The sequence below is a fragment of the Thamnophis sirtalis genome, unplaced genomic scaffold (genome assembly GCF_051295495.1).
Source record: "Thamnophis sirtalis isolate CommonGarterSnake01/CBP01778 unplaced genomic scaffold, rThaSir2_p1.2 scaffold_17, whole genome shotgun sequence".
NCBI classification, from domain to species: Eukaryota; Metazoa; Chordata; class Lepidosauria; order Squamata; family Natricidae; genus Thamnophis; species Thamnophis sirtalis.
Genome location: NW_028261397.1, coordinates 3,313,534 through 3,335,462, shown reverse-complemented (window position 1 = coordinate 3,335,462; position 21,929 = coordinate 3,313,534). Strand labels below are relative to the sequence as shown.

Here is a 21,929-nt window from a genome sequence, read left to right as displayed (position 1 = left end):
TCATGATTGCCATTTCCCAGCCATCTTCTGGCAAGCAAAACCACTGGGGAAGCTGCATTTGCTTAATGACTGCACAGTTCACTTAATGACTGCAACCGTGGCAAAAAAAAGGGTCATAAAATCAGTCACAATTCACTTAACGACCACCTGGCGTAGCAACAGAAAGTCTTGATTCTATATTGTGGCTTTAATCATCACCTTTTAATGACCCCATAATCCCTTGTTGGGTGGAGCCTGGGCAACTGAAGGGGGTTGAGTGTTGATTGGCCGGATGCCTTTCCTGTTGCCAATGCTGAGTTTTGTTCAGCAGATATACAGTCATTGTGCCCAGAGAAATATCTGCCTCTACCTAGGATTGAACTCACATCCACCTGATTGCGAGGTGACAACTCCGCCTCTAGGCCCCCACACCACCCCGAACATACAACCACCACGGAGCCCCAAATTTCTGTTGCTAATTAAGAGAGTTGTTAAGTGAGTTTTGCTCCGTTTTACGACCTTTCTTTCCACAGGTGTTAAGTGAATCACACGGTTGTTCAGTGAATCCAGCTGCCCTGTCATACGGTCGCAAAAGAAGATCCCGTGACTCTAAGATAAATATTTAAGACAGTTGCCCGGCATCCGAATTTTGATGACGTGGCCGGTGCCACGGGGATGCTGCAGCGGTCGTTAAGTGTGAAAAACAGCCCTGGGTCACTTTTTAAAGTGCTGTGGTAACTTCGGACAGTGACTAAACGATTGGTTGTAAGTTAAGGACTATTTGTACCAGGGGTGGGTTTCAACCGGTTTGCGGCGGTTCCCGCGAACCGGTTGGTCGGCGAACCCGGAAGTAAGTAACTTCCGGGAACGGCGAAGGGCCCACCCGTGTTCCTTACCCGGTTTTGACGAGTTCTGCGCTTCTACGCATGTGCAGGACGCATACAGCGCCTGCGCAATCCTCCAGGAGCAGCTGGAGCATCGCACAGACGCTAGTACGCATGCGTGCGCTGCGCGTGTGCACGAGGACGCCACTGGCCCCGTTCCAACCGAACCGGTTGGAACGGGGCGAGAAACCCACCCCTGATTTGTACCTGTACAACATTTCAACAGAATTTCTCATTCTCGTTTCTCATTCATTTTCTTGGGCATATATGCAATTTTATTTTAAAATTGACTCCACGCTTCTAATTTAATTTCTTTTCTTTAAAAAAAAACCGAAGAGACTTTTGAGATCAGAAGTCCAGCTTGGTTTTATTATGTGTAAAACAATCTACAGCAGCCCATTGGTAGCTTTAGCCTCCGAACTAAACCGATGCGATCCGGCAAGTACAAAACAAAAAACAAAAAAACTCCACAAGGCTTTGTCCCAAAAAACCCAACAACCATCTTCGCCATTTCTGTTACGAAACGGCAAACCACAGGTATAAGAAACAGGTCGAAGGGTTGTGACACAGTTTCCTTACAAGACAGGCCGAGATTAAGGGCCTGGAAGTTAAAACAAGTCAAAATAGCAGTCATCACCCATCATCTTCTTTTAATGACCCCATAATCCCCTGCGGAGTGGAGTCTGGGCAACCGAATGGAGCTATCAGGGTGCTTACTGGCCAGATGCCTTTCCTGACGCCAGTGCCGAGTTTTGTTCAGCAGATACATTCTTATTGTGCCCAGAGAGAAATACCTGACTCTACCTAGGATCGAACTCACAGCCTCCTGATTGTGAGGCGAGAGGTCCACCTCTAGGCCGCCACGCCACTCATGAGTCAAAAGGGCAGTAATATACTAAAATAAATTAGTGATACAAATGCTGGAAGGGAGGTTATTTACAAGACGTAGAAAAAAGGCCTTCGGGGGGAAAAAATTTGGCACAATTTCTTGGAAATTGGAAGTTAACTTTGGAAAAGTCGAGAGACCCGCTCGAGGGTGCAAACCACAGCCTTCCGACACAACGGGAGTCGCTAACGTCGGCCCGTTTCCAACCGATCGTGGTTAACAGGAATTCTGGACGAGCGGGAAGGCCGGGAAAATGAAGGGTTAAGGCCACTGAGGGAAACCATTTTCAAAGGCCCGTCTATCATGGCTTCTCGGCGTTACTGAAGAGACCAGCCAACGGTTGGACGCCTCGTAACACAACCCCGTGCGGGATTCTACATATCGGCAGTAAAAAAAAACAACTTTGGTCTGGATAAGAGGACTGCAAGAAGCTCATTAGGAGGCCATCTTGTCCCTCAAGATGGCCGCCTCACAAAAAAACGGAAATTTAAGAACGGATTCATCCACTGGAGAATTTGTGGGAGAAAAGCTCTTGGGCGACCCCCAGTGGATCAGAAAAAAAGCGATTCCCTCGTTTGCGGTTTGATGCCCACCGTCTTCGATCCAGTGGGCATCAAACTGCCCCCCCTCCCTCCCCCAGGTGCCCTCTCCGTGAAGATCCCGGCTGGGACAGAGTCATTTTTGCATAGGTGTGTCAGGAGATGTCTTGTCTTCTTTTGCTTTTAAAGTTTCTCAGGTCAACGGGTGATAGAGCTGTGGTCCAACATCTCTCCGCTGTCCCCCGAAGACCGCCATTCATCCCCGCTCAGTGGCAGGGCTGGGACAGCATGGACTGCTGGACAGCTTTCTGAAGTGAGTGTCTGGTCACCAGAAGGCGTACGACTTCCTCGTTCCGCTTGGTCAACCGTTTGCGGGCTTGGTCGTGAGTCACCATAGTCATATCCCAGCCATTCACCTGCCAAGAAAATTCAGAGTGATTTTACGGGAAGCGTCAAGATCAAACCTGTTTTTTTTTTTTAAATTAATTTTATCAGTTTCATATATACATTCACAGTTATATGATCTCATAACTGTTATTAATAATATGTATTTATAACAATTTTTCCCTACTGTTGACAATATACTTAAAGATTGCTTTTTTAACATCCCATAGATCCATCTTATCTTACAACGGTCCTACTTCTTCCCTCCCTCCCTCTTTCCTTCCCACGTTTCTTCTCTCCTACTCCCCTTTCTTCCCTCCCTCCTTCCCCTTCCCTCCTTCTCTCCTTCCTTCCTTTCTTTTCTCCTTCTCTCCTTCCTTCCTTTCCTCCTTCCTAACCCCCTTCCTTCTCTCCTTCCTTCCCTCCTTTCTTCTCTCCTTCTCTCCTTCCTACCCCCCTTTCTTCTCTTTCTCTCCTTCCTTCCTTCCTCCTCTCCTTTCCCTTCACTCCTTCCCCTTCCTCCCCTTTACCCTTCCCCTCTTCTTCCCATTCGTCCCCTCTTTCCTACTCTTACATTCCCTCCCATTCTTCCTCTGCCTTTCCCTTTCTCCTATTCCTCTCCTTTCTCCTCTCTTTCCTATCTTTCCTTCTACTCCTCCATCCACTCTATCTGTTGTTGTGTTTACATATTCTCCTCTTCAAGGGATGTCCTGGACAAACCTGGGTATTTTAACGGTCACACATCTGGCTCTTTCCAACCCGCACAAATTGCTTTTATTTTGAAATCCCAATGGTGCTTTAAAAAAAATATATATTTATTTTTGTTACACAATAAAAATTCTTTTGTGAACAGAGCGTTGTCCGAATTCCCCCCTTTAACATTCCCACCAAAAAAAACATAATTCATTTTACATTATATTTCCAATTTTAGCCGCACTACTTTTCTTCTCCTATTCTCCAATTTCTAGTTTTTAACATGTCCGTAGTTTTTTCTTCCTCTTTAAAAATAAACAATTTATCATTTCCATCCATTTTCCATTAACAATATGAACCTCCAAGTTTCAAACTTCCAAGTTTTATATAATCAACGTAACATAATTATTCATCAGCTTTAAGGTTCTTAAAATAATTCCCACACATTCTAATGAAAACATATTTTTTACCTTGCTAACAATCTCTCTTTCTACTGGATCATATCATTCTACTATTCTCCTATTTCTAAATTTTCTTTTTATTCTTTTTGTGTGTCTTATATCTTTTCTTTATATCGATTTTTGGAGTATCTCTCCCCCAAGTTTCTCTTTCCCATCTCCCTTTATTTCTCTCCTTATTTTTGGCTAATTTCTTTTTCGGGTGACCGTTTTTCTTCTCTGCTCTCTGTGTCTTTACCCCATTGAGTTTTATGGTGCTTTTTTCCCCCAAGAGGGAAGTGGACTTTCTGGTTTTTCTTTGGACACGTTTTGCTTCTGTAGGAAGTTCTCATCCAGCCCTTTCCCAGAAAAATGAAATATCCTAGGAAATATTGAAAAGGCAGAATATTTCTCTGGATGTGGAAAAAGGAAGAAACATGTTTTAAAAGACAGAATAGCTGCCTGCAGCTTCCTGCCCATCCCCCTTTGTCAACGAGCCATTAAAGCCTGAGCTAGTCCACTTTACATAACAAAGAGTTCTCCCCTTCAGCTCCAGAGTGATGGGATTAAGGCATGATAATATTGGCCCTTTACCCAACTCGCCACATGGCATCTGAGAACTCAACCAAACCTGGATTCAAAAGGCCGCTTAGAGAGTTGCCCCTGCATGGCCCTATGGGAGTCTGACAACCAATCAGGATACAAGCTCAAGATCAAAGGCCAGAGGGGGCATAAAACCAGGGACTCCGCTTCTCTTCACGGAGTAGGAGGGAGTAGGAATTTGGGAATAGGACGAAGAATGGATTTCCAGAGGGGGGAAAAATTGCAGACTGCAGGAATTATTTGCACCACTCAGGTGACCCTGGAGGACACAGAGAAACCTCCAAGTGGCCTCAAGGACCCTCTAAAAGGATGCAAATGACCAGCTGTCTGCAAGGAGTAGAAATCCCTTCCATTCCCCACCATCCAGTCAGAGCTGAAGAAGCTTCTGGGATGGGAAGCGAAACCTCTTCAAAAGAGAAAACAAGAAAGTCCAGTGGCCTCCTGGAAAAACAAAAGCACCTTTGGGGCTCTGGAATAATAATAATAAATCTCCCATCCATTTGGCTTCAAAGACACCAAGAACGGAGGCCAAGTGTCCAGCTGTTGCTTGAAACAGGACTTTACCTGCATGATTTTATCTCCGACTTGAAGTCCGGCCATTTCTGCCGGTCCACCTTCGGTCACGCGAGTGACGTAAATGCCCTGGAGAGGGGGGAAAAAAACAAGAGGTTAGGGGGGGGGTGGAGGGCTGCCACTGCCTGGATGAGCTCTCATGAACCCCCCCCCCCGGCTGACCTTTCTCTCCGGCCATTGTTAGCCATGTAAATAGGAGGTTCTGCTTTATTCACTTTATTTTTTACCTGGTCGTTATTATTTTTAATAAGTGGCTCGAGATGGCGCCTTCCTCCTCCTATTTCCCCCACCACAACCAACCTTGTGAGGCGGGTTGGGGGGCTGGGAGAGTATTACTGGCCCTAAGTCACCTAGTCAGCTTTCGTGCACAAGGTGGGACTAGAACTCACCGTCTCCTGGTGATTGGCCCATAGTCACCCAGCTGGCTTTCATGCCTAAAGCGGGACTAGAACTCACCATCACCTGGTGATTGGCCCAGTCCCCCAGCCAGCTTTCATGCCTAAAGCGGGAAACTAGAACTCACCATCACCTGGTGATTGGCCCATAGTCACCCAGCCGGCTTTCATGCCTAAAGCGGGATTAGAACTCACCATCACCTGGTGATTGGCCCAGTCACCCAGCCGGCTTTCATGCCTAGGGTGAAACTAGAACTCACTGTCTCCTAGTGATTGACCCAACTGACCCAGCTGGCTTTCATGCCTAGGGCAGGACTAGAATTCACTTTTCCTGGTGATTGGCCTTAAGTCACCCAGCTGGCTTTCATGCCTAACGTGGGACTAGAACTCACCATCACCTGCTGACTGGCCTAAAGTCCCCCAGCCAGCCTTTATGCCTAGGGCAGGACTAGAATTCACTGTTTCCTGGTGATTGGCCCATTGTCACCCCAACTGGCTTTCATGCCTAACGTGGGACTAGAACTCACCATCCCCTGGTGATTGGCTTCTAAGAATTGCATATAAAATGAGAACAAACCAGCAGCAAAAAAATATTGGAGGAGAATTAAAAAAAACTTGCTGGAAGAGATAACTAACTAATCAACAGAGCTAAAAGCAGAATTATTTTTATAGCAATAGCAATTAGACTTATATACCGCTTCATAGGGCTTTCAGCCCTCTCTAAGCGGTTTACAGAGTCAGCATATCGCCCCCAACAACAATCCGGGTCCTCATTTCACCCACCTCGGAAGGATGGAAGGCTGAGTCAACCTTTGAGCCGGTGAGATTTGAACCACTGAACGGCAGCTAACAGTCAGCTGAAGTGGCTGCAGTACAGCACCCTAACCACTGCGCCACCTCGGCTCTTATTAGGGATAATCACAGGGAACTATGAGAAAAAAAATTCAATACTTCAGCACTGATGACGTTACGTGGTGGGGTAAATGTCCGCAAGAAAACCACCAAGCTCAGAGAGAGCACCAAGGCTCCCATATTTCAACTCTTGAGCTGAAATATTGATAACAACACCTTGGAACTTGGGATAGACAACCTATCGAATATCGAAATACGCCAGTAAAAGAGGATTCCAATGCTAACCTTGTCGGTCTTGTCCTCCGAGAAGGGATTCTGAGCCGGGTCCTGGTCGATGCCCCCTCCGATGCTGAAGCCCAGGATGAGGTTCTCGCCTTGGCGCAGTTTGTGGATTTCAACCCTTTGCTACGGAAAAAAAAGAAGAAGATGAATCCAATTCGATCACTCACGTCGGGCTCCATCACAGCTCAAAACTCAAAGCAGTATGGCCTTAGATTTGGGGGGGTTTGCAACAATGCGCAACTTTACGACTTGTGGACTTCAACTCCCAGAATTCCTCAGCCAGCTGGGGAATTTGAATCTGGCTGTGGGGGGTGGGTGTCAAACCATCCGGTGAAACCTTGTCAATCTGGCCAGCAACCACGATTTTGTAAGCCTTAGTAAGACTACACCTAGAGTACTGCATCCAGTTTTGGTCACCGGACTATAAAAAAGTTGTTGAAGACTCTGGAAAGAGTGCAGAGAAGAGCAACCAGGATGATGAGGGGACTGGAGGCTAAAACATATGAAGAACGGTTGCAGGAACTGGGCCTGGCTAGTCTAGGGAAGAGAAGGACCAGTGGAGACAGGATAGCATCTTCCAATATTTGAGGGGCTGCCACAGAGAGGAGCGAGGGGTCAAGCTATTCTCCAAAACACCCGAAGGCCAGTCAAGGAATAATGGATGGAAACTGAACAAGGAGAGGAACAACCGGAATTTATTAATTTGTAACCTTCCAAATCGGAGAGAATCTATTGGAGGAGGAAAGAGAAAAAAGGCGGTTGAGAGAGTAGAGTGGTAAGATCATACTTGGAATTCTGCTTGCAGTTTTGGTCACCACAATGTAAAAAAAAATATGTCGAGACTCTAGAAAGAGTGCAGAGAAGAGCAACCAGGATGATGAGGGGACTGGAGGCTCAAACATACGATGAACGGTTGCAGGAACTGGGCCTGGCTAATCTAGGGAAGAGAAGGACCAGTGGAGACAGGAGAGCATCTTCCACCTATTTTCCAAAGCACCCGAAGGCTGGACAAGGAAGAATGGATGGAAACTGACCAAAGAGAGATTCAACTCCTAGAAATAAGGAAAAATCTTCTGACAGTGAGAACCATCAACCCATGGACACAGAAGTTGCCTTCAGAAGTTGTGGGAGCTTCATCCCTGGAGGCTTTCAAGAAGAGACTGGGCGGCCATCGGTCAGAAATGGTGTAAGGTCTCCTGCTTTGGTGGGGGTTGGACTAGATATATATTTTATTTATTTATATTATATTTATTAATACTTATAGGCCGCCCTTTTCCCTGAGGGGACTCAGGGCGGCTTACATAAAATGAGGGGAGGGGATATACAAACAATAGACGCACACAATACATAGAGTAAAATAATAAGCAACATTCATGACCTACAAGGTCCCTTCCAACTCTGTTAATCTGAATAAAGAGACTTTGGGAAAAGTACAAAGAGGAGCAAAAACAGATGATCAAAGGCCTGGAGGCTAAAACATACGATGAACGGTTGCAGGAACTGGCCATGGCTGGTCTAGGGAAGAGAAGGACCAGGGGAGACAGGAGAGCATCTTCCAATATTTGAGAGGCTGCCATAGAGGAGGAAGGGGGTCCAAGTTATTCTCCAAGGCACCCGAAGGCCAGACAAGGAATAATGGATGTAAACTGACCAAGGAGAGATTCAACCTAGAAATAAGGAGGAATTTCCTGACAGTGAGAAACAATCAACCCACGGACACAGAAGTTGCCTTCGGAAGTTGTGGGAGCTTCATCCTTGGAAGCTTTCAAGAAGAGACTGGACTGCCATCTGCCAGAAATGGTGTAAGGTCTCCTGCTTGGGGTGGGGGGGGTGGACTAGATGTCCTACAAGGTCCCTTCCAACTCTGATAATCTAAAAGAAAAAAGATTTTGCTTCAACCCTTCTAGCCTTTGGTGAAGCTTTGAAGTCTCAGCTCTTCCTCCGAGCGCTGCGAGAACATGATTAGATGCTACACATCAGAAAGTTGATTTGGTGCCAAGGTTTTTTATGTTTATAATAAGCTGGGTTTTTATAATTTTAATGCGGCTTTGAATGCCGGTTCAGACCTGGATGGCTCTTACAATACAATACAATTCTTTAAAAAAAAAAATTTTTTTTAAATTTATTTTCAAAACAAACATACAACTCCTCCTTCTTTACATACTGTCGAAAGTGTATCAGCTGGTTACAAAAGGATTTTGTGCATCTCTTCCACCGTCATCAAATATAATTCATATTAATTCAAATATCTTAACTCAAATATTTACTATATTAACATCATCATGCCTCCACTTTTATTTGACTATAGTTATTTAAACGTCCTTCATCCTTAAATATACCAAGATTCAATACATAACCACATGCTGGCATTTCATTTACTTATTTGTAAAATCCTCCATTAACATTAAATCCTCATATCCTCTTTTTACCTAAACATCCATAATATTTAATACCAACATTTTCTAATCCTCCATGTATATAATTCATTATCATTATCCTTTCTTTATTTAACTTTAGCCTATATCATAACATTTCCCCCCTATTAGTTAAAACTTAACTGTATCTAGTTTTGTTTTTTTATTATAATTATTATTGTTGTTAATAATCTTTATATATAGTCCAAAAATATTTCTAACCTTCCCTTCTCATAACCAATTATTACTTATCATAACAGCTCAACATTGTATACATTACTATCATTATCCATTTTTATTTAACTATACCTATTACCACTGGATTTAACAATACAATACAATTCAATACAATACAATAGCAGAGTTGGAAGGGACCTTGGAGGTCTTCTAGTCCAACCCCCTGCCTAGGCAGGAAACCCTAGACTGTTTCAGACAAATGGCTATCCAACATCTTCTTAAAGACTTCCAGTGTTGGGGCATTCACAACTTCTGGAAACAAGCTGTTCCAGGTGGAGCTTCGCTAGCAGCGGTGGCTCTTCTGTCCCGAGGACCGGCCCATAGATTTCCACTGCTCTCCTCTCCGCCTTCTTCTATGTGTCAGGCACTGGACCCAACTGTTCCTCCTCTTCCTCATCAGCCACCTCCAGACCTGGGGGCTGTTGACTCTCCATCTGAGGGCTGACGGACAGCCCAGGCTTCCCCGCCGTCTGTCTGTCTGTCTCTCTGCCAGCTCCATTCCCTCCTCCTGCTCGGACCTCCCGGGTTGCCTCGATGCTGTCCCTGACTCCCACGCCTCCTCCACTTCCTCCTCTGATTTGGGTGGTGGGGGGACCGGAAGCCAACAGGCACACAACACTGGGACACTGTGTGGAATCCTAACAATGCAGGTTTTTTTTGCTTTATTTCCCCCCTTCTTCTCTTTTCAGAAGATGGTTTTCTCCCTCCGCCCCCCTCCCGCGAAGGCACCAGCGTCCATTAAGAAGAAACAAGGACCCATTGTTGTGTTTCCTCCCCAGAGGCTCAAAACAGATGATGAGCTCATTGGAAAGAAAGATAAAAAGCAGACAAAAGCAAGAAGGAGGACCGGGGGTCCTGCCAGCGGAGACCGCCGGCTGGCAAAATTGGAAGCCTCTGAAAACAAGAACCAGGAATCCTGCGGGATTTTGCCGACAGATGGCAGCCAGAAGGGGCCTGGCAACGCACGCCTTCCACCATGCCAGTTTTCCTCTCGTTTTTGAAGTACGTGTGCTTTCTTTTTTCTTTTTTTTCCGGAGAATGAAAAAAGCTGGAAGGGGTTTCTCTTGGAACTCCAAGGCTGTGGGGGAAGTTCTGAAGTTTCGGGGTGTCCAGAACCCCGCAAAATTGCTCGTCTTGAAGTACAAGACTTAAGATTCGTGATAGAATTGACTAGAATATGGGGTAGAATGTAGACTAGATTAGACTGGAGAATAGAATAGAAATAACTAGAGTAGAATAGAAATAATAGAACAGAAATTAGAATTAAGAATAGAATAGAAATAAGAGAAGAATAGACTAAAGAGTAGAATAGAATTAGAGTAGAACAGAAAAGAATTAGAATCGAACAGAATAAAAATAAAATAGAATAGAAACGAACAGAATTAGAATAAAATAAGAATTAAACAGAATTCAAATTGGCATTAGCATTAGAATAGAATAGAGACTAGAATATGAATAAGAATAGAGTAAGAATAATAAGAATAAAATAGAATAGAATTGGAATCGAACAGAATTAGAATAAAATAAGAATTAAACAGAATTCAAATTGGCATTAGCATTAGAATAGAATAGAGAATAGAATATGAATAAGAATAGAATAAGAATAATAAGAATAAAATAGAATAGAATTGGAATCAAACAGAATTAGAATAAAATAAGAATTAAACAGAATTCAAATTGGCATTAGCATTAGAATAGAATAGAGAATAGAATATGAATAAGAATAGAATATGAATAAGAATAAGAATAGAATAAGAATAAAATAGAATTGGAATAGAAGAAAATTAGAATAAAATAAGAATTAAACAGAATTGAAATTGCCAGCATTAGAATAGAGAACAGAATATGAATAAGAATAGAATAAGAATAAAATAGAATAGAATTGGAATCGAACAGAAATAGAATAAAATAAGAATTAAACAGAATTCAAATTGGCATTAGCATTAGAATAGAATAGAGAATAGAATATGAATAAGAATAGAATATGAATAAGAATAGAATAAGAATAAGAATAAAATAGAATTGGAATCGAAGAAAATTAGAATAAAATAAGAATTAAACAGAATTGAAATTGCCAGCATTAGAATAGAGAATAGAATATGAAGAATAGAATAATAAGAGCAAAGTAGAATAGAATTGGAATTGAACAGAATTAAAATAGAAGAATTAAATAGAATTAAAATTAGAATAGAATAGAATAGAATACTGGAGAGGATAGAATAGAACAGGAACAGGAATGGAATTAAATGGAATAGATTTCGAATAGGATAGGATAAAAGGTAATCCTTCACTTACAGCTCATTTAATGACTGTTCAAAGTTACGGCATCCCTGAAAAAAGTGACTTACGACCGTTTTTCATACTTATGACGGTTGCAGTGTTCCCTTAGCCACGTGATCCAAACTCAAACGCTTGGCAACTGGTTGATATTTATAACAGTTGCTGTGTCCCACGGACACACGATTTTCTTCTGCGACCTTCTGACAAGCAAAGTCAATGGGGAAGCCAGATTCACTTAACAATCGTGTTATTAACAACTAAAGTGATTCCCTTAACAGCTAGGACAGGAAAGGTCATAAAACAGGGCAAAACTCTCACTTAACAAATGTTTCACTTAGCAACATAAATTTGGGGCTCAGTTGCGGTCGTAAAGTTGAGGACTACCTGTAGAATAGAACAGAACCGAGCAAAACAGTTTTATTTGGCCAAGTGTGCTTAGATGCACGAGGAATTTTTTCTCCAGGGTTGTGGGAGAAATACTCTCTTTTAAAAAGTCTGGGCAGCGATGATCTCTTTAGAACTTTAGTGGCTCACCCTGTAAGATAAGTCAAGTCCTTTCTATCTTTAGCGACCTTATCAAGAAGTTGGAGGCTGCAAAAGGTTAAATTTAACAAACAAGTTTAGAGGGTGAGACCCAGCTTTTGCCCTCTGCCTATATCGCAGTGTTTTTCAAACTTGACAACTTTAAGGTGGGTAGACTTCAACTCCCAGAATCCCCGAGCCAGAATGATTTAAGGTGGGTGGGCTTCCACTCCCAGAATCCCCCAGCCAGCATGCTTTAAGAGGGGAGGACTTCCACTCCCAGAATCCCCCAGCCAGAATGATTTAAGGTGGGTGGGCTTCCACTCCCAGAATTCCCCAGCCAGCATGCTTTAAGAGGGGTGGGCTTCCACTCCCAGAATCCTCCAGCCAGAATGCTTTAAGAGGGAAGGACTTCCACTCCCAGAATTCCCCAGCCAGCATGCTTTAAGAGGGGTGGGCTTCCACTCCCAGAATTCCCCAGCCAGCAGGCTTTAAGAGGGATGGGCTTCCACTCCCAGAATCCCCCAGCCAGCCTGCTTTACGAGGGGTGGGCTTCCACTCCCAGAATCCCCCAGCCAGCCTGTTTTAAGAGGGGTGGGCTTCACTTCCCAGAATTCCCCAGCCAGCATGCTTTGAGGGGTGGGCTTCCACTCCCAGTATCCCCCAGCCAGCCTGCTTTACGAGGGGTGGGCTTCCACTCCCAGAATCCCCCAGCCAGCCTGTTTTAAGAGGGGTGGGCTTCACTTCCCAGAATTCCCCAGCCAGCATGCTTTGAGGGATGGACGTTCACTCCCAGTATCCCCCAGCCAGCATGCTTTACGAGGGGTGGGCTTCCACTCCCAGAATCCCCCAGCCAGAATCATTTAAGAGGAGTGGGCTTCCACTCCCAGAATCCCCCAGCCAGCACACTTCAATTCTGGGAATTGAAGTCCTCCCATCTTAAAAGTTGCCAAGTTTGAAAAACATTGCTCTCATATATTTAATACTCTTCTGCAATAGTCCTATTTTGTGGCCAGGATCCAACCTTCTCTCTGCTTCTCCTTCTTCAGTGACGAGATAAGGGACAATGTCACATTGAAATTCTTGGCCTTGGACCACAAATGGTGAGATTTAAACCTCTACTTGGCCAAGAATGCTTGCGGGGGGGGGGGGGCACTTGATCTAAACCAGACCTGGATATTTTACGCCATTCATGGTCCACCTGTGGCCTTACTCCCACTTCGACCCCTGTTCTTTAGCTGTTCCCTACCTCTGGCAACTCTGCGCATGCGCACACTGGGAACAGGCTCCAGCTGTTCTTCTGCCTCACTGATGTCTGACTCCGAAGGCAGCTGATAACTGGCATACGGCCCTGGCCCCCTCTCTGCCTCTGACACAGAGCCCTCATCAGAGCCTCCCCCAGACTCCAGGTCTGGCCCATCTTCCTCCCCAACCCTCCTCACTGTCTGCCACCAGCTCCACTGACGGGCCACAACACTCTTAGGAGTAAAAGTACCCATACGTCTCGAAAATCTGCAGGTTCAAAGTTGTATTTATTTCCTCCTCAAATTTGTAAGAGAGAGGACGCTGGCAAACTCAACTGAAAAAGAGATTATAAATGTAATCGCCGAGGAAATGTTTAACCGGATCATTTTAGAAGTTTCAATTCCCTGCAGGGAACGGGAGTTTTTCTGACTTTTTTTTTTTAATGGGTGCTGATTTTTACAGTTTCGAGCAGCTGGCAAAGGGGTTTTTTTCCCCTCTCTTTGTACTCTGGGTGTATTTATTAAACGTTAAATTTGTACCCTGTGACTATCATTAAGTGTTGTAGCTTATGATTCTTAAGTCTTATGACGAATGTCTCTTGACTTTTTAATGCACACTGAGAGCTTATGCACAAAGACAAATTCCTTGTGTGTCCAATCACGCTTGGCCAATAAAGAATTGAATTGAATTCTATTCTGGTCTGTTAAGACTTCCTACTCCCCTCTAGCAAAATAACCAATTTAGTCTGACTCTAATAGTTTTTAATAAAGAAATTAATAAAACCACTCATTTACCAAACTAATGAATTTGAGTTGAGCCTCTCCTTAACAACTCTTATCTATCTATCTATCTATCTATCTATCTATCTATCTATCTATCTATCTATCTATCTATCTATCTATCTATCTATCAATCGCTCTCTGTGTATCATCTATCTATTCATCCATCCATCCACCCGATCTATCCACCCGATCTATCCACCCGATCTATCCACCCGATCTATCCATCCATCCATCCATCCATCCATCCATCCATCCGATCTATCTATCTATCTATCTATCTATCTATCTATCTATCTATCTATCTATCTATCTATCTATCTATCTATCTATCTATCTATCTATCTATCTATCTATCTACAGTATCTATTTTTCTTTCTATCTATCAACTATTTATGTCGTTCTATCATTCTATCATCTATATGTATGTATGTAACTATATCAACTATTTATCTATCTATCTACCTACAGTATCTATCTATCTATCTATCTATCTATCTATCTATCTATCTATCTATCTACTATTTATCTATGTTGTTCTTATTCTATGTATCTATCTATCTATCTCTCTATCTCTCTATCATCTATCTCTCTATCTCTCTCTCTCTCTCTCTATCTATCTATCTATCTATCTATCTATGTTGTTCTATTACTCTATCTGTCTGTCTGTCTATCTATCTATCTATCTATCTATCTATCTATCTATCTATCTATCATCTATCTATATCTACTATTTATCTATGTTGTTCTTATTCTCTCTCTCTCTCTCTCTCTCTCTCTCTCTCTCTCTCTCTCTCTCTCTCTCTCTCTCTCTCTCTCTCTCTCTCTAAAGATGCCCCTAATGCTCTTTGGGGTATGTGTTCTGTTAAGATACAGCCTGTTGTGCATTAAAATGGCTTCTACCATAGTGCCTTAAAATGGCTTCTACTGTACAGCACAGTGGAGTCGCCATGGTAATGGCTTCACAGTACTCCACAAAGGGGCTCGCTCAGATAAGAAGTAAAATCCAACATTAAAAATTACATTTGCTCCGGATATTTTCAACAACAGTGGGGTTTTTTCCTGTTTGATACAGAATTAGGATAAATAAATACTCAGGCAACACCCGGATTATCAACTAGTAAATAAATAAAACCACGCATATATCAAGATAACCACTTTGGGCTGATTCTGTCCTTAATTGCTCTTAATAAATAAATTAATAAAAACCACCCCAAAATAACCAATTTGGGCACAGCCCCTAAGACCTCTTCCCGGAATTTGCCAGCCGAGCTGGTTTTTACAAGCTGGATTTTCCCACCCCTTTTAAATGCCAATCCTCTCCGTTACAACTAGCAAATCATTTTCGAAAGTTTTAATCCCGGTGGTAAGAAATCAATGCTCGTGCCCAGGCAAGGTTTTGGCGCGAGTGGCAACATTAGACCGGTGAGCTAAGCCCCCAAAAGCATGATTCACTCCCTTCTTGGAAAAAAACATTTGTTAATAGGATGCTGTCTGCAGAAAAACAAGCCTCAATGAACTTTGTCTGGGCTACGCGTAACTCATACGTGATAAAAGTCCCTCCATCCCATGATTGTGACACATTCCACGCCTCCCAGCTATTGCGCAAAGCAAAACCAGACGTCCCCAGAGGAGATTTGAAAGAGGAATCGGGTTCAAAGTGATCTAATTCTCGATGACGAGAAGGAAGATAAGATTTGGATTGTGGGGCAGGCAAACTCCAGGTTAAAATACAGGATTTTAAAAGAAACTCAAGTGAAACCAATGGGGGATATGGAGTAGTACTAGTACCGTGTTTTCCCCCAAAATAAGGCAGGGTCTTATTTTCTTTTGACCCCTGAAATAAGTCCCTGGCCTTATTTTCGGGGAGGCCTTATTATTTTTGAGGTGCAGGAGGTGGCGAGCGTGGTCCCCTCGTGGCTGGTGCTGGGTTGCAATATTTTCATGGAGGCCAGGTAGGTAGGTAAAAGATAGATGGATGGATGGTTAGGTAGATAACTAAATGATAGATAGATGGATGATTAGGTAGGTACGTAAAAGATAGATAGATAGATAGATAGATAGATAGATAGATAGATAGATAGATAGGTGGGTGGATGGTTAGGTAGTTAGATAAATAAATGATAGATAGATAGATAGATAGATTAGGTAGATAGGTAAGTAAATGATAGATAGATAGATAGATAGATAGATAGATAGATAGATAGATAGATAGATAGATTAGGTAGATAGGTAAGTAAATGATAGATAGATAGATAATTAGGTAGGTAGGTAAATGATAGATAGGTAGATGGATGGATGGTTAGGTAGTTAGATAAATAAATGATAGATAGATAGATAGATAGGATAGATAGATAGATAGATAGATAGATAGATAAGGTAGATAGGTAAGTAAATGATAGATAGATAATTAGGTAGGTAGGTAGGTAAATGATAGATAGGTAGATGGATGGATGGATAGGTAGTTAGATAAATAAATGATAGATAGATAGATAGATGATTAGGTAGATAGGTAAGTAAAAGATAGATAGATAGATAGATGGATGGATGGATGGATGGATGGATGATTAGGTAGGTAAGTAAATGATAGATAGATAGATAGATAGATAGATAGATAGATAGATAGATAGATAGATAGATAGATAGATAAGGTAGATAGGTAAGTAATTGATAGATAGATAGATAATTAGGTAGGTAGGTAAATGATAGATAGGTAGATGGATGGATGGATGGTTAGGTAGTTAGATAAATAAATGATAGATAGATAGATGATTAGGTAGATAGGTAAGTAAATGATAGATGGATGGATGGATGGATGGATGGATGGATGGATGGATGGATGATTAGGTAGGTAGGTAAGTAAAAGATAGATAGATAGATAGATAGATAGATAGATAGATAGATAGATAAGGTAGGGAAAATATAGATAGGTGGATGGATGGATGGATAGATAACATGTTTCCCCGAAAATAAAGCAGGGTCTTATTTTCTTTTGACCCCTGAAATAAGTGCCTGGCCTTATTTTCGGGGAGGCCTTATTATTTTTGAGGTGCAGGAGGCAGCGAGCGTGGTCCCCTCGTGGCTGCTGCCGGGTTGCAATATTTTCGGGGAGGGCTTATTTTAGCCCATGCGCTCAAAAGCTCGATTGGGCTTATTATCCAGGGAGGTCTTATTTTGGGGGAAACAGGGTAGATTTCAGGGAGAGGAAGTACGTCCTAACCCCCCCCCCCACCTAAAAAAAAAAAACACCCCTAAGGAAGAAATACTTTACTTATAAGGACAAAATATCCATTGCTAAGAGAGTTGCTAAGTGAGTTTTGCCCCATTTTACAACCTTGCTTGCCACCGTTCTTAAGGGAATCACTGCAGTCGATACGTTAGCTGTTCTGACCGAGGCTTCCCGAGAGCCTGAAGCAAATTCCTGGTCCTGACAAAAATCCTTTTTATTCATTGAGTGTGAATTCTGCTCCTTCACATCCAGCAAAGTCTTTCAAGGGAGGATTTACAGTCACAGACCTTATCTGGCTGGGAGAGCTGCCAGGATGATATCTGCAGAACTTGGCCAGGAGTCTCGGAGAGTCACGAACCAATGAACTAAGTGTCTCTTGCAAACTCCACTCCCCTTTCGCTCCTCTTTTATGTCCTCTGGGAGGGGCCATTCACCGTCCACCTGTGGTCTTACTCCCAAGTCGACCCCTGTTCTTTAGCTGTTCCCTTCCTCTGGCAACTCTGTTCATGCGCACACTGGGAACAGGCTCCAGCTGTTCTTCTGCCCCACTGATGTCTGACTCCGAAGGCAGCTGATAACTGTCGGACGGCCCTGGCCCCCTCTCTGCCTCCGACACGGAGCCCTCGTCCGAGCCTTCCTCAGACTCCAGGACTGGCCCAGGTTCCTCCCCAACCCTCCTCACTCTCCGAATCTGCAGCCAGGACTGCTGGCTGGTCATAATATTAGCAACACGGATATTAAGTGAATCCAGCTTCCCCATCAACTTTATTTGTCGGAAAGTCACAAAAGGGGATTGTGTGAACCGGCCCGGGGGCCACCGCGACCGTCGTAAATGGGAACCAGTTGCCAAGCCTCTGAATGTTGATCACGCAACCACAAGGATTAACAGATTAATGGAGTTGGAAGGGACCTTCCAGGTCATCTAGTCCAGCCCCCTGCCCAAACAGAAGACAGTTGCCACGGTGGAAAAAACGGTCCAAACTCCCATTTTTCAGTGCTGTTGACCGATCACTAAACCGTTGTAAGTCGAGGATTACCTGTAAATGATGCCCTTTTCCTTCTAGCCTTCGCTTTTGGAGAAGGTTCCCAGAAAGGGGCTTTTCAAAAAGAACCGAAGAAGCTTCGGGAGTTGAAAAGCGAAACATTTTCAAAGAAAAAAAAAGTACATTTGTCTTTCGAAAAGCGCATTTGATCTGGAGGAGGGAGAATCTCCCCGGAGGTTTCGCAAGAAGGGGTTTCTTTCCAAGCGATTGCAACTTGGGAACGGCGAGATTGCAGGAATCGGGAGGTTTTTAAGAATAGCTGGTCAGACGCCTCTGGAGGATTAGATTAGATTAACAGAGTGGGAAGGGACCGTGGAGGTCATCTAGTCAAACCCCATGCCCAAGCAGGAGATCCCCCAATACCATTTCCAACAGATGGCAGTCCAGTCTCTTCTTGAAAGCCTCCATTGGGAGGGAGGGAAGGAAGGATAACAGAATAACAGAGTGGAAGGGACTTTGAAGGTCATCTAGTCTAACCCCACCACCCAAGCAGGAAACCTTATTACACCATTTCCGACAAGATGGCAGTCCAGTCTCTTCTTGAAAACCTCCAGTGGGAGGGAGGGAAGGAAGGATAGCAGAATAACAGAGTGGAAGGGACTTTGGAGGTCATCTAGTCTAACCCCCTGCCCAAGCAGGAGACCCTACTACACCATTTCCGACAAGATGGCAGTCCAGTCTCTTCTTGAAAACCTCCCATGGGAGGGAGGGAAGGAAGGACAGCAGAATAACAGAGTGGAAGGGACTTTGAAGGTCATCTAGTCTAACCCCCTGCCCAAGCAGGAGACTCTACTACACCATTTCCGACAGATGGCAGTCCAGTCTCTTCTTGAAAGCCTCCAGTGGAGGGAAGGGAAGGTAGCAAAAGACCGCTAGCAGAATAACAGAGTGGAAGGGACTTTGGAGGTCATCTAGTCCAACCCCCCCCCTGCCCAAGCAGGAAACCCCACACCATTTCTGACATTTCTGATTCCCAGTTACCTTTAACCCCATCGTACTGGGAATTTAAGACGTGTAAGACGCCAGTGCAAAGCACCTCAAGGCAGGGGAGCGGATAAGATGAGGCGGGGTCTTCAGAGAAGAGACTGAAGGTCCATAGAGGTTCTCCATCATCATCCAGGTCATGGTTGTCCCGGAGGGGCTTATTCTGGAGGCAACTGGACTTCCTGGTTTTTCTTCGAAGACGTTTCGCTTCTCATCCAAGAAGCTTCTTCAGCTCTGAGTGGATGGTGGGGAATGGAAGGATTTATACTCCTTGCAGGCAGCTGGTCATTTATAATAAATGCTTCCATTCCCCTCCACCATCCAGTCAGCAGAGCTGAAGAAGCTTCTTGGATGAGAAGCGAAATGTCTGTGGCACGACAAAACCGCGGTCCACTACAGTGCGCCCGATTAAAGCGCGTCGCTGACGTCATCAGCAGCGCGACAACAGCGACCGCGGAGAAAAAAGGGTGCTTTAAAAAGCGCTTTGAAAGGAAGCCGATTCACGTTAAGGTAAGGGTTAGGGTTAGAGTTAGGGTTAGGTTTAGAGTTAGGTTAAGGGTTTGGGTTAGGTTTAGCGTTAGGTTAAGGGTTAGGTTTAGGGTTAGGTTTAGGGTTAGGTTAAGGGTTAGGTTTAGGGTTAGGTTAAGGGTTAGGTTTAGGGTTAGGTTAAGGGTTAGGTTTAGGGTTAGGTTAAGGGTTAGGTTTAGGGTTAGGTTAAGGGTTAGGTTTAGGGTTAGGTTAAGGGTTAGGTTTAGGGTTAGGTTAAGGGTTAGGTTTAGGGTTAGGTTTCGGGGGGTTAGGTTTAGGGGTTAATTTTAGCTTTAGCGCTCACAGCGTGCTTTTTTCGTCGCGCTGTGATGACGTCAGGTACGCGGTTTCGTCGAGCGCGCTTTAGTCGAACGCGGTTTTGTGGTGGAACCGAAATGTCTTCAAAGAAAGAAAAAAAAACAGAAAGTCCATTTGTCTCTTGAAGGAAAAAAAGGACCTTTGGCCCGAGAGGCTGGAGGGGATTCAGTGGGGAGAAGAGAAGAGAGGATGGAAGGGAGGGATTGAGAGCCCTTCGGGTGAAGAAACCAGGCGATGGGAGTTCTAGCCCTGCCCTTAGGCAGGGAAGCCGGATGGGTGACTTTGGGTCAGTCGCTTTATCACAGCCCAACCCCAGCTGATAGGGTGGCTGTGTGGGGAAAGAGGAGGCAAGAAAGGGAGGGAGGAACCAGGGAGGGAGGGAGGAGAAAGCCAAAAGGGAGGGAGGGAGGAATGAAAAAGGGAGGAAAGACAACAGGAGAAAGGGAGGAAAATGGAAGGGAGAGAGGGAGGGAGGAGAAAGCAAGGAAGGAATGAGCCAAGGAGAGGGGGAGGGGAGAAAGGAAGGAGGAAAGGAGTGAGGAATGAGAAAGGAAGGGAGGGGAGGAGGAAGGGAGGGAGGAATAACAGGAGAAAGGAAGGGAAGAGAAAGGAATGGGAAAAGAAGGGGGGAATGAGAAAGGGAGGGAGGGAGAAAGGGAGGAAGAACGGGAGAATGGAAGGGAGAGGGGGAGGAGGAGGAATGAATGAGAAAAGGAGGGAGGAATGAGAAAGGGAGGAAGGAAGAACAGGAGAATGGAATGGAGGGAGAAAGGAATGAGCAAAGGAGAGGGGGGAGAAAGGAATGAGAAAGGGAGGGAGGAGAACAGGAGAAAAGGAAGACGAAAAGGAGGGAGTAAAAGGGGGAGGAAAGAGAAAAGGAGGAGGGAGGGAGGGAGCAAGGAAGAACAGCAGAAAGGAAGGAGAATGGAAGGGAGGGAGGGAAGAATGAGAAGAGAAAAGGAAGGAGAAAAGGAGGGAGTAAAAGGAGAAGGAAGAAAAAAAGGAAGAGCGGGAGAAAAGAAGAACGGAAGGAAGAGGAGGGGAAAAGGAAAAAGGAAGGGGAACGGGAGGAAAGAAAGAAAGAAAAAGAAGGAAGAAAGAAAGAAAGAAAGAAAGAAAGAAAGAAAGAAAGAAAGAGGGAGAGAAGGGACTTTCTCAGCCCTTTCCAGACTTCCAACTGGACTTCCAACCCCACCAAAGGCGGGGGAGACCGGAGGCCACCGGAGAACAAAACCTGCCGCGCCGTCTTAAAACTTGCCCAGCGTCGACCACGCCCGCGCGCCAGGAAAGCGCCCTGACACGTGTCTGCGGGGTCGTGGGAACGGACTACCCGGGAAGGAGGGGGTGATTGGGACAGAGAGATTCCCCCCCTCCTCTCCTCCCCACCCGTCCCAAACCTTTGGGGACTCCCGTGCCCATTATCCCCTGCCCGGGGGGGCCGCGGAGGATGGGCTTTGTAGTCCGAGGGAGGGGCGTTTCTGGCGGCGAGGAAGGAGGGCTTACCACCACGGCCGTGACGGGCTGGCCCGGGATGTAGGACATGGCTCCGGATGAAAGGAGGCTCCCGGGGAGTCGCTAAAGCCGCTTCGGTCGCTTCGCCTCCGGCGGAACAAAAGCGGAGGGAGCGGGCGCCGAGGCTCCGCCCCCCCACTCCTCGCGGCCACGCCCACCGCCCTGTCAGGCCACGCCCCCGTCTCCTGATTCCTCCTCGTCTTCCTCGGAGAAGGGGAGGGGTTGACGAAGTGGGCGGGGCCTTCCTTTCGGGATGTCGTCCACGTTTAGGCCGGGGGAGGAAATCCGGCCGTGCGGAGGAGGAGGAGGAGGCTCTCTAGGCCTCTTCATC

General features: G+C 44.8%; 1 protein-coding gene across 1 annotated transcript; it reads right to left on the bottom strand.

The window, feature by feature from the left end:
* Window positions 1-1,211: 1,211 nt before the first annotated feature.
* TAX1BP3 (Tax1 binding protein 3) lies at window positions 1,212-21,749 on the bottom strand. Its single transcript, XM_087702882.1, has 4 exons — window positions 21,590-21,749; window positions 6,511-6,630; window positions 4,970-5,047; window positions 1,212-2,704 (listed from the first exon to the last, which is right to left on the bottom strand). The coding sequence occupies exons 1-4, from the start codon at window positions 21,626-21,628 to the stop codon at window positions 2,555-2,557; spliced, it is 387 nt and encodes a 128-aa protein (XP_087559008.1). The 5' UTR covers window positions 21,629-21,749; the 3' UTR covers window positions 1,212-2,554.
* Window positions 21,750-21,929: the final 180 nt, after the last annotated feature.